Source organism: Talpa europaea (genome assembly GCF_964194135.1).
Source record: "Talpa europaea genome assembly, chromosome: 3".
NCBI lineage: Eukaryota > Metazoa > Chordata > Mammalia > Eulipotyphla > Talpidae > Talpa > Talpa europaea.
The window spans coordinates 134,480,185-134,492,455 of NC_140069.1; the positions used below are offsets into that span (position 1 = coordinate 134,480,185).

At 40.5% G+C, this 12,271-nt stretch overlaps 1 protein-coding gene across 3 annotated transcripts in view; it reads left to right on the forward strand.

Annotated features, from left to right (window-relative positions):
• NRF1 (nuclear respiratory factor 1) overlaps positions 1-12,271 on the forward strand; it is a gene marked incomplete at both ends in the record, with an annotated part of 81,094 nt that overhangs the window by 53,169 nt on the left and 15,654 nt on the right. For all 3 annotated transcript variants that reach the window (XM_084229984.1, XM_084229983.1, XM_084229985.1), the window contains one exon: positions 1,192-1,316. In XM_084229984.1, coding sequence (XP_084086110.1) covers positions 1,192-1,316 — 125 coding nt within the window. The remainder of the gene's footprint in view (positions 1-1,191; positions 1,317-12,271) is intronic.

Consider the following 12,271-nt stretch of genomic DNA (forward strand, 5'->3'; position numbering starts at 1 on the left):
GCTGTGATTACAAGATGGCTGCCATAGTTATGACAAAGCCTGCAGCTTAACAGCAAGCTCAGTCAGCTGCTTATGCAGTGAGTAGACCCAGCTCTTGGTCCATCTGCTAAACTAAATGACACCACCTCCTCTACTCCATGCCACTGTGGATATTCTCTCAATAACTGTGTGAAGTGGTACCATTTATTTGCCCAAGAGAGGTGAGTTTATCTGGGTGGTTTTTGTGTTTTGGTTTTGTGTTTTTTTTTTTTCCTTCACGTTTTAGTATCTCTGACATTTGGATGGTAAATTATAATCTTTTCATAAATTAATATAATACATAAATTAATACCAACTATGGTACATAAATTAATATAATACATTGTAGATTAAATATAGTACCTTAGTTTGTAATACCATATGGAATCACAAAATGGGTATACAAACTGCTAGGTTTGGTGTACATCACAAACAGCTGGTTTATATTTCTATTCTATGGACAGTTTGCTTTGCAGTGAATGGGGATTTATTATATCATTGTATTTCTAGAGTCAAGGAGTTTGGGCTTATACTGATAATTTAAAAATTTAATTTTCAGTTCAATGCTGCCCCCATGTAGTGAGGCAAGGGAAGAGTTAGGCTCTGCAGGAAATTAGTCACCCGTTACTTTGTATTTGATGATCATGGATATAAACTAAATTGTTGTTATTTAATATTAATTGAATAGCTAGTCTAGGTTGCTGACTCCTCTTATTATCATCCATCCTTGGCTATAAAAGGACAGTTTCAGATGGCTTGCCTTATGTTACCGTAAAGAGAAAAAAAAAACCCCCTGTGATTGACAACCAAAATGGCTTTTGCATCATGAATGTGGCTCAGAGCTTCCACTGTGGCTTGCTGGTGCTCAGTTGATATTGATAAAGAAGAGGGAAATGAGTGCATTTTGTCCTCAAACATCCATTTCCTAGGCTTAAAGAAAATCCCACATTAGCTTTATACATATGTAAGACTTTGGATTTCTCTACCTATTTATTATCATTTTAAAAATCACTCCGACTCTACCACTGACACTGGGATTTGTATTTGGTGGTAGCTCACAGCCATGGAGTGGTAGAAAGATCCAGGGAGGGGTGAAAGGAAGGTGTGTCTTGCTGCAGAGCTGTATTCTTTATTCATCTGACACATCCCCTTTCTCCTGTTCTGTACCCACAGTGAAGCTGCCGCCCATGCTGTCGCCACCCTGGCCGAGGCCACCTTGCAGGGAGGGGGACAAATCGTCCTGTCTGGGGAAACCGCAGCAGCCGTCGGAGCACTTACTGGAGTTCAAGATGCTAATGGTAAGAGAGCATAAATATTTTATTGAATTTCTTCCCTGTTTCCACTTAAACCTTCATGACATGACTGACAACAAACCCTTCAGAAAGAGGTTGAGCTTTGATTTGATTTTTTATTTATTGGTAGGCAGTTGATGCCTAGGAAGGTTCTAGGAGCTTCTGATTCCTTTCACTAGTAGGAGACTTGGGGTTTCCTGAAAGGAAAATGCCATGATAATGGCTACCTAACTGAATTGCTTATTTGAAAAGTGACTATTCTGCTGTGACAGGACTTGCTGAGAAGTACCTTGAAATCTGCCATGGGACACATTTGTTCCTTTATTCTCCTGTGGGTAGTGTAAATCAGTGGCCTTTACTGTAGCAGAGAGTCTCCTGTGGGTGGGTGCATTTCGGTAGGGGGTAATGTTCTATCTCCCAAAAGGTGGTCACCAGACTATGATGCAGGTGCTTTTCTGGTTTGTGCTTTAGGTTATGTTTCCTATTATATGTGACATCAACAAGGACCTCTGGATTTAACCAATAGCATGCCACCACTCTGCCCGTCTTTCCCTGCTCTTTAACTGCCTGACTATCAGGGATACCCCGAATAAACAAAAGGGATAAGTTCATAGAAATTTGGTCACAAAAATTTACTGCTCCAGACATGGAGCAGTAACAAAAGGGATAAACATAAACAAAAGGGATAAGTTCATAGAAATTTGGTCACAAAAACGCTGCGCCAGACATCTTTGGATCCACTTCTGCGGGCTCTGGGAGTCAGTTACCAACACTTGGGCTGCCAGGGGAAGGGCCTCAGACGGCTGGGTCAAAGAGGAGGACCAGCCCTGTTCTGTGAGGCTCTGTGTGATTGTTTATTAAACTCTTCAGAATACATATATACTTAGACAATAGCAAATGTTTTCAAGTTGGAAAGTTCCTAACAGCATCAGTGCCTGAAAGAAAAGTGGTTGGCCTTCTTTTAGGATAGGTCTCTAAGATCTGAATAAGATGTTAGTTAGAAGAGTCTTTGAAGAAAGACACAGTCCTCCTTTAGAAGGGGGAGGAAAGAAAGTATTTCATCCTCCCAGGAAAGGATAGCCTAAGAAACGTGAAGACACATTGTGGTTTCTGACACTCATTTTCTTTAAAAAGCAAACAAAAACAATACTGCATCTACAACTTGCTTTATCTGTAGAGCTGGGGGTATAGAGGGAGAGTTGATCTTAGCCAGAACACTGCAGGACGAAGGTATCTTGTAGCCATATATGCTTAAGATGAAATAAACCATAATAGATGAAATTAAGGAAAACCTCCCTTTTAAGCTAGAATCCTACTCCTATTTCCTTACCTTTTCCTATTGCTCATGGTAGTCCTAACCTACCTGGAACAGAGAAAGTAGGATATCTGGCCATGTCACTTTTTTCAGAAATGTAGTTGCTTTTATTCACTATGGAACTATTAAGAGTACTCCCTTGTGTGGTCTTGGGAGGTGACTTTGTTATCCCTTATAATGGTCTTGACCCATCTGAGTGAGACTGACTACTTTATAGTTATGGCTTCTTCCCAGCCTCAGTGTTTCAAATCAATGAATCTATAGGTAAGTGCAAGGACCCTCTTGGTGCAGAACAAGGCACTTTTTGGAAATGGTCCCTAGGGGCAGGGTACTGGGGGCACAAGCAAGGGGGAAATACATCCCAGGTTTCATACTATGGTTTAAATATAAATCCCACTAACAGATGACTCTTCTAAGAACAGTTTGGACGTTGTTCAGGCCTGAAGCAGGAGGATTTTCAGCATCTTCTGGGATGGAGGGCAGTTGTGTGTGGAACTTGATAGAGTAACTAGAAAGGGAGGACTGGAGCAGTGTGAGGCTCTGAAGCGGTACCCCAGAGGACAGTGGTTTTCAGATTCAAGATAATGACCCATACGTGGCAGAGATTTACATTCCGTGTCATGAAGGCAGACCTCACAGAGACCTTGCGCCCTGAAGACTTCCCCTTTTTCCTGGACCTCTCCCCACGCCAGCACTCAGGGTATATTACCCAAGCACTTGCATTATTTTATTTCCTTTATGTTCTCCCTTTTTCAGCAGTAGTGAATGAGGCTGGTTGCTTTGAATGCAGTTTCACGTTTGGTTCAAGTTAAAGATTTCTCATAGGTGCCTTTCTTTTCATTGAAATGCTGTTAGAATTGCCTGTACCTGGGCCAGGCCTCTGGTTGAGTTCCTTTACCTCTTTTTTTTTTTTTTAAATTGTTATTTTGTGCTCCCTCTTTTCCCCAACACAACTTAACATAAGAGAGCATAAAAAAAAAATTAAAATACTACCCTTTGGTTTCCCTTTACTGTTCTTTACACCCTAGAACCCCATGTGCTAATGGACTCCAGGTCCAGTGGAAGCAGCTTTCCACAGGGTTGAAGAGCTCTTCGGGGATACTCACCTCACCCAGACCTCACCACCCACTGTTAGCCATCCTTGGGGAACCAGACCTCGGTCTTTTTTCTTCTTCCTATTTCAGCGAAAATAATGAAAAATAAAAATTGTAATGGCACTTGGCCACCTCAAAAATGCTCTTATTCTGAGATCTTTTTGCATATTCTCACAGCTATATTTCCTTAAAGCTAACTGATCAATAAAGGTAATGGGAATCATCTGCTTCAACTATTTTCCCATCAGGTGCCTTACCCGAGCTGCTAAGAGAAAGTAGCAGCATTTTCTAAAATGACATATTGTCTAATGATGCCATAAGGAAGAGATGTATCATTTTCTAGGGGTTTTTGGGTCTAGATTACAAAAAGCGTCCATAATCCCATAGAATTTTATGTTTGGGGTTTTTTTAATAATTGCTTTTTTTCCTTATTAAAAATTTTAACCTCACTGAGATTGTGTTGGTAATATTTTATAACTTATTCTGAAGTATCTGAACTGTTTTTATATCACTAATTTTTTTAAAAGATTATTTTAATACTTGGTAATATATCATTATAGTACTCAGCATATTAAACCTGTTGATAATTTGGGTTAATGATAATTTTTAACAACAAAAATAATAGTTTATCTTTGTCCCAAAGCTTTCTGACAGTCTCCATTCTTTGCTCTCTGTGTAGCATGTGCTTCTTTATATTTCTGCCAGCACCATTGCATGTTACCCCTCACCACCATTGGACAGTGTCATCATCTGCACTTTTTTTTGTTGCCTGTTTGGCAGGCAGTAATTTGTATTTCATTTTGATTTTTATCCTTTTGTATTTTAGTGATATTTTCACTTATTTCATATTTTTATCTACACATGTATAATTTAGTGTTTATCCATTCGTGTTCTTTGTCCATTCTTCTTTGTCCATTCTGTTGGAATTGTTATTGTCCTCTATTGGAAAATAGACTTGGAAAAGCTCTTCCTTTATTAAAGCTATAACCCTTCTATTGTGTAGTTGCAATAGTTTTTCCCCAGTTTTTTTAATTCTGTTACTTTCATTTTTATTTCCTTAATTATATCTCTTTGCCTTTATGTTTGTTTTTTTTTTAAGATTTATTTATTTATGCATACAAGAGCTGGGGTACAGGCCAGAGATGCGGGGGTGAGAGGATTCACCAGAGACAGAGTGGGGAGCAGAACAGGCAGACTGACTGAAATACACTGCTGAGGGGTACAGCGGGCAAGACAGGAGAGGTCTACTGCGCCATGTGGGTTTCTCCCTGGCCGGCCAGGAATTGAACTTGTGCTGCAGAGGCTATGGATTGCATAGTGCGGTGCTTAACCCCTAGCGCCATCAGGGAGGCCCGCCTTTATGTTTATATAGAGTCAAAATATCTAACTCTATGCCAATTATTCTATAGCATCACCTTTTTTAATACTATAAAATATCTGGAATTTATTTTGCTATATGGCACTAGGAAGGAATCTGAGTTAATTTTTTGCCTTACATACTCTAGTTATTCCCACACCACTTAGTCCATAAAAAGGTTGAAATTCATCCTTCATGAACTGATTTGAAATGTCATCTTTATCATATGCAGAATTCTTAATAGACTATGTAGGGTGTCATCTATTTCAATTTATTTATTCTGTTCTTTGTGCTGTAACGTCTTACTATTTTTATTTTAAACCAGGCCTTTTCTTTTTTTTTTTTTAGATTTATTTATTTATTTATACAAGCACTGGGTGCAGTCAGAAGCACGGGAGGGTGAGAGAATTCACCAGAGCTATAGGGGAGAGCAGAACAGGCAGACTGACGAAGTACACTGCTGAGGGGAGCAGCGGGCTGCAGGAGAGGTCTGTGCGCCATGTGGGACCCTCCCCCTGTGGTTGGGGATCGAACTGGTGCTGCAGAGGCTGCGGGCAGCTTCGCAACCCAGCACTCAACCGCTGCGCCACCAGGGAGGCTCCTGTGACGTCTTACTATTTTGATGTTATTAGCAGTTAGTGAAAGACCCATCTCCAAATTTGAAAAAAAAAAAAAAAAACTGCATCAAAATTCCCTAATAAAGTCAATTTCACATTAACTTTCAAGATTATCTGAAAGGATTGGGCCTTTTAGCAGAATTACTAGCAAGTTGCAAACTCGTCCAGTTTAAATTTTCTTCTTTCCTTCTGTCTCAACTTCCTTTGGGGCCAGGGACATAGGAAGTGCTCATTGTCCTAGAGATGGACAGGCGGGAAGCAGGTGCTCTCAAGAATGACCCAGTGATTTGAGGAGCGAATGGCTCTTTATTGGTAGAAGAGATGTAGTCCCTGCAGTGGAGCTGATGTGCTTAAGGCCAAACCTGGTACAACTTTCTAGACCTAAGAAATCATGGCTATTCATTCTATATGTGCAGAACTCTATGGAGCCTCAATTGTTGTATTTTGACATTTTAATTTAGCCTCCCACTCCTTCCCCCAACTTCTTCTATTTCATTTTTTGTATTAAAGATGATTGTGGGGCATGTCCACTTATGGAACACTCCAAGAGAGGTCATCAGCTTTCTTTACCACTGTTGACCTTGCATTCTCTCTCTCCATCCCATTATCCCATTAATTTTATTTATTTAACAGGCATTTCTACAATGCTTGCTATGTGCAGATTCTCTGTTACGTGTTTTATACGCATTAGCTTATTTAAAACTCAGAATAACCCTATGAGGTAAGGCACTGTTACCCCCCCCCATTTGACAGATGGGGAAACTGAGACACAGAAAGGGTCAGTAACTTGAACATGTTCACACAGAATGGCAGAAGTGGAATTTGAATTCAGGCAGTTTGTTTCCACACCATTCTGCTGTGCCACCTTCTTTTAATGTAAACCGTTATCTGCCCAGAGAACACAAATACAGAGTTATGACTGTCTCCTAATATTGAACAAGTAAGTTGGGGAATGTCAGCCTTTCTTCCCACCCGTGCCATAGGCTGCTTGGGTTTGTCTAGTTTAGAACTGTGCCCCAGCTGTTCTCATGGCTGTAGGGCTGCTCTGGTGGTTCTGATGCCAAGTGCTGCCCTGCCTAGCAGCCATCCTCTGTGGGCACACAGACACACACACAGGTTTCCCTTTGATTGCCTGGAGGAGCCAATAGGTCTGTGTGTTTCTCCAGTTGCAGAATTCAACTGCTGCCTGTCAGATTTAAGTAGTTTCAGAGCTTAAGAAGATTATTTTGCAATTAGTGAACATGTCTTTGTATTTTCATTTGATTGAACTGGGAGGCGTGGGGGTGCTTTTTAGAACCAGGAAACATTCTTTGGGATGATGTAGGTGCTCAGAAGGAAATAAACCCAGCTGAAGAGTTGTTTCCTCACCTAGAAACCCCTACCCAGTCCCTCCTGTTCCCACGGATCTTTCAGCCTTCCCATCTGTATCTAGGAAATAGAGACCAGGAGATAGGACCAGGTGATGTGGGAAAGGGCTCATGGGAGTATCCATTTCTGCCCAGAGCAAGTTGGCTGGTGAATTTGCTTCTCCTGCTCCTTACTGGCCTTCCCCTTGGCCTCCAACCCTTAATTAGCCTTCCCCTAGAGACGCTGGAAAGTACATCTTTATTGTCCAACATGCAGAGATCATCTACTAACTGTGCTGTCCTGGTTGAGATCTGGGGCCAGTTTCCTTCTCTATGCCCTGATGAAGGGAAATGGATGAGAGGGTTAGGTCTGTTTAAAAATTAAAACTGATTACAAGGCATTAACATTATACTCACAGTAAGAGCAGCCTTCTCATTTCTCTTCAGTGTACTGTGTCCTTTGTTCTGGCTTGACTCTAGCAATAGTTCTGCTGCAGAGTTTCCCCATAAAGACTTAACATCGGGCCTCTCTGGTGGTGCAGGGATTAAGCATACCCTGTGAAGCTGTCCGCAGCCTCTGCAGCGCAAGTTCGATCCCTGGCCGGCTGCCAGGGAGCTGCCCACATGGTGCAGCAGACCTCTCCTGTCTCGCCCGCTGCTCCCCTCAGCAGTGTGCTGGGGTCAGTCTGCTTGTTCTGCTCCCCACTCTGTCTCTGGTGAATCCTCTCACCCTGCCCACATCTCTGGCCTATACCCCAGTTCTTGCATGCATAAATAAATAAATCTTTAAAAAAAAAAAGATTTATCAACATAAAATGTCCTAAACTAAAAGGCCCGGTTCAGTCTTGCTGCACAGTAAAACAAGTGTAGTTTTACTACCCATTCTGACTGCCAAATCACACTAAATCAATTTTTAAATTCCTGTGGGAAAAAACAATGTTTTGTTTTCACGTTGACCATGTCCACTTTTTCATCTCCCTATTTTTCTTTGACATTATCAAAAACTTTTTTAAAATGTGTTTGTTTCCCCAACTAAATTTAATCTCAACTATACTCATTTAAATGCCTTTCTAAAGAAATGGATCTTTTTAGCAAGAGGGATACAGAATGGATATATAGGGACAGAAACATGAAGTTCAGATAAGGGGGAAAGTCTTTGGATAGAGTCCTTGCCTGAGAGACTAGAACAGACACTCCTATTCTGCAAGGACTCCCGAGTGAGACAGGACAGCCGAAAGGACTGTTCTGTACAGATTATAAAAATGTAAACCCAGGTGGGCCCAAAGGAGGCAACATGTGTGTTTTAATTTTTCTCTAAAATCCTACTTTACATGTATTATATGAACTTCAGGACACCCTTAACCTGAGTCTATGGATCCTGAGAAATTGTATACAAAAGTTTTTGTCTCTTTCTAGGGACTCATAGCTTTGATTAAATATGTGAATAGATCAGAGACATCTCCTATGGTCCATTCCCACTCCATCCTAACTCCCTCACCTGCCCACGCCACCCTCTCTGTCTTAGAAAGAGCCTGTCTTAGAAAGTGGTGGTTAGGGTCATTTAACTTTGTGAGTATCTGGTGTATAATGCTGGGTGGAAAAGAAGGGTCATGAAGGTGGGAGGGATCTGTAGACCTAGCTGGATACTCTAAAAGCTGTACCACTCCCAAGCTTTGTAATCTTGGACAAGCAAATGAACTCTGTAAGTCTGAACTATAAAAGTAGAATAATAGTTCCCTGTTCATGAGGCAGCTGTGATCATTAAGCAAAATAATTAATAGTGCTTGGCTTATAGATAGATCGTAAACATGATATTATTAGCTATCAGCATCAATTTCATCTCCATCATTCCCTCAGTTACATTAAGTTGTGCACAGGGTACAGAACTGTTAACAGACCCTGATTTCTTGTCTTCAGTACAAATACAATTCCTCCCCTTGTGCAATGGAAGGATTTGTGCTTCTGAGGTGAATACTGTAAAATGGGAATAGGTCAGAAGCCCTTTCTTTACTTTTATTATTGCAATTCTTTTTCACTGTTGTTACTATTTTTTAATTGTATTGATGTCATCTTGGTTTACATCACTGTAAACCAAGTATAGGATCCCCCATCCAGGTGTTCTTGCCATAGTGTACCCACCAAAGCACCCATATGCATCAGTGGTTCAGAAGCTCTTTCTATAACCTTGAGTGGAGGAAGTTAAAGGACTCTTGATTATAAGTTAATGTTTCTAACTGTTCCTGCATTCAGTTTTGGTGGCCCCACTCTCCTTGGGCTGGGGCTGCTCTACTCTTCCAGCTCAGGGTTTATGGTAGTTACTTCACCCATTGTTACTCCTAATGCCATAGTCTCTCTTCAGAGCTCAACTGCTACATTGTATTTCAACTTCCAGCATGAGGGGTTACTATTTTCACTGTTTTTTCATCATCATGGTCGCCACCATCATCCATTATTTACTGCATGTCCCTTCTGTTCCAAATCTTTTTAAAAATACGAGTTAAATAAAAACTAAATAAAAATGAGATAGAATGCCAGTCTTTATCTGGTATACGATAAAATATGTCTTTCATTCTCCCTTTTTTCCTCTTTCTTTCAACACTTTTAGTATATGGACTTGTTCTCAAGAGTCAATGGAGATACAGAAATGAATTATTTTTATTTTTATTATTTTTAAACAATATGTGCTTCCCCTACCCCCTCAGGTGTAGTCCCCATAGAATTTCCTTCCCCAATGCACCCGTGCACCATCACCACAGTCCCCTGTGCTCCTCCCTCCCTCCCTCTGATCCCTCTCCCTCCTCCTCCCCTGCAGGATGTTTCTGATTTATAATTGTCTGTTTTTGCTTTGTTGTGTTTTGTACTGTTAGTATTTTTTTTTTACACTGATGTCTTATTTGGTTCCCCTATATTCCTGTTATAAGTGAAACCATCCTATATTTTTCTTTTTCTTTCTTGCTTATTTCACTGAGCATAATTCCTTCTAGCTCCATCCATGTTGCTGCAAATGGCATGAGTTTATCTTTTTTGATTGTTAAATAATATTCCATTGTGTATATATACCACATCTTCTTGGTCCAGTCATCTATTTTTGGGCATTTGGGTTGTTTCCAGGTTTTACCTATTGTAAATAGTGCTGCAGTAAACATAGGTGTACAGGTGCGTTTTTAAATCAATGTTTTTGTCCTTTGAGTAGATCCCTAGTAGTGAGATTGCCGGGTCGTGTGGTAGCTCCATTTTTAGTAGACTGAGGAACCTCCAGACAGCTTCCATAGTGGTTGGACCAGTTTGCACTCCCACCAGCAATGTAGGAGAGTTCCTTTTTCACCTCATCCTCGCCAACATTTGTTGTTGCTTGTTTCTTTGATATGTGCCATTCTCACTGGTGTAAGGTGGTATCTCAGTGTGGTTTTGATTTGCATTTCCCTGATCATAAGGGATGTTGAACATTTTTTCATATGCCTGTTGGCCATTTGCATTTCCTCTTTGGAGGAATGTGTTTTTAGTTCTTCTGCCCATTTCTTGACTGGATTGTTTGTTTTGTTTTTGTTGAGCCAATACAGAAATTAATTTATGGAATATGTAAGTGTTGTTTTTCCCATAAAGTACTGATAAGCTGTTCCACTGTGCACTAGATCACTTTTTGCCTCAGAATTTTAAAGATCAAATAAATAAATGTGTTTGTTGTAAGAGTAAAGCATAATAGCTTTAAAAGGGTTGTTGTGCCCTTTGATACTGTGATACTATTTGTACCTTTAATCCAAAAATGGGGAATTTTAGCACCTTTAGACTTGAAGCAGTGGCCCTAAGCAGTGTATCTTGTGAGCCTTGAGTCCCAGGCTGCAAAGCTACTGTCCTGAAAGTCCCCAACGAGTAGCACCTTTGGGAGCGATGGGTGTTTAGGCCATCCTCCTGTAAGGTAAAGGGCTTTTTTTTTTTCTACTGAGAGGGAGGCCTGAAGTGGCCTACACGGCCACAGGTGCAGCAGTGTGGACAGCACTGTGGATCACTCTGGGCAACACGCTTTCTTTACAGACAGGGTTTCCCCATGTAAGTGCAGTAACTTTTAAGATGAATAGTTTTCATTTTGGGAAAGATGTTGGTAAATGTCATACCTGAAAAATAACTATCCATTTTGCTCTCCTGTTTGCCTTTAGCCTCTAAGCATTGAGAATAATATTTAGAACCCTTTCTTTCTCCATTCTTTCCTTTTCTTTTTCATTGCTATTGCTAATGCTACTACAGTTGTTACCACCACAACCCCCTGGCAACTGACTCAGCAAACACTTCAGCATCATTCCACCTTCACCCAGTAAGGTGGGTGGGGTAGAACTCATGAGCCCTGTTTTACAGGGGCAGAGCTGGGGTTGGCTCAGGGTCATGTAGGTACCAACTGTTGAAACTGGAAACTAAGTCCAGATCTCCAGTATATTTTTCTTCTTTTTCATTAAAATATGTGTGTGTGTATGTGTGTGTGGTATTGTGTAAATTTAAGGTGTGTAGCTTATTAATTTGATACATTTATATATTACAGCATGACTACCTTTGTGGTGATAGCAAGCACCTCTATCACATGCTTGCTCTTTTCTATTTAGTAATTGGAATAATTAAGTTCTAATTTCTTAGCAGGTTTGCAAATTATAATACACTCTTGTTCTCTTCCAGTACTTTCTACTGGCTGATGTGGGCTTCCTTCTTCCCCCAATCTACCCAATTTAGGAAGTAAAGAAGGTATAATACAAATGAAAATTACCTTTATTTTTTTAAAAAAAGATTTATTTATTTATGTATACAAGAACTGGAGGGTAAGCCAGAGGTGTGGGAGGGTGAGAGGATTCACCATAGACAGAGCAGGGAACAGAACAGGCAGACTGACGAAATACACTGCTGAGGGGAGCAGCAGGTGAGACAGGAGAGGTCTGCTGTGCCATGTGGGTCTCCTCCGTGGCTGTGGATAGAACTCATACCACAGTGGCTGCCTATAGCTTGACTGCGCTGTGTCTTTAACCCCTGCACCACCAGGGAGGCCCTGTGTAGCTATTTGAATTTAAATGCAAGTTAATGAAAATTAAATCTTAAGTTCAGGATACTGATACTACATAAAATTATGATTAAATTAAATAAAATTTATAAGGGCTTTAAAAATTTTTTAAATAAAAATCAGTTATTTTATCAGTCACACTAGCCACATTCAAGTAATCAATAGCCAGGTAGCCTGAGGTACTGCATTTTTCA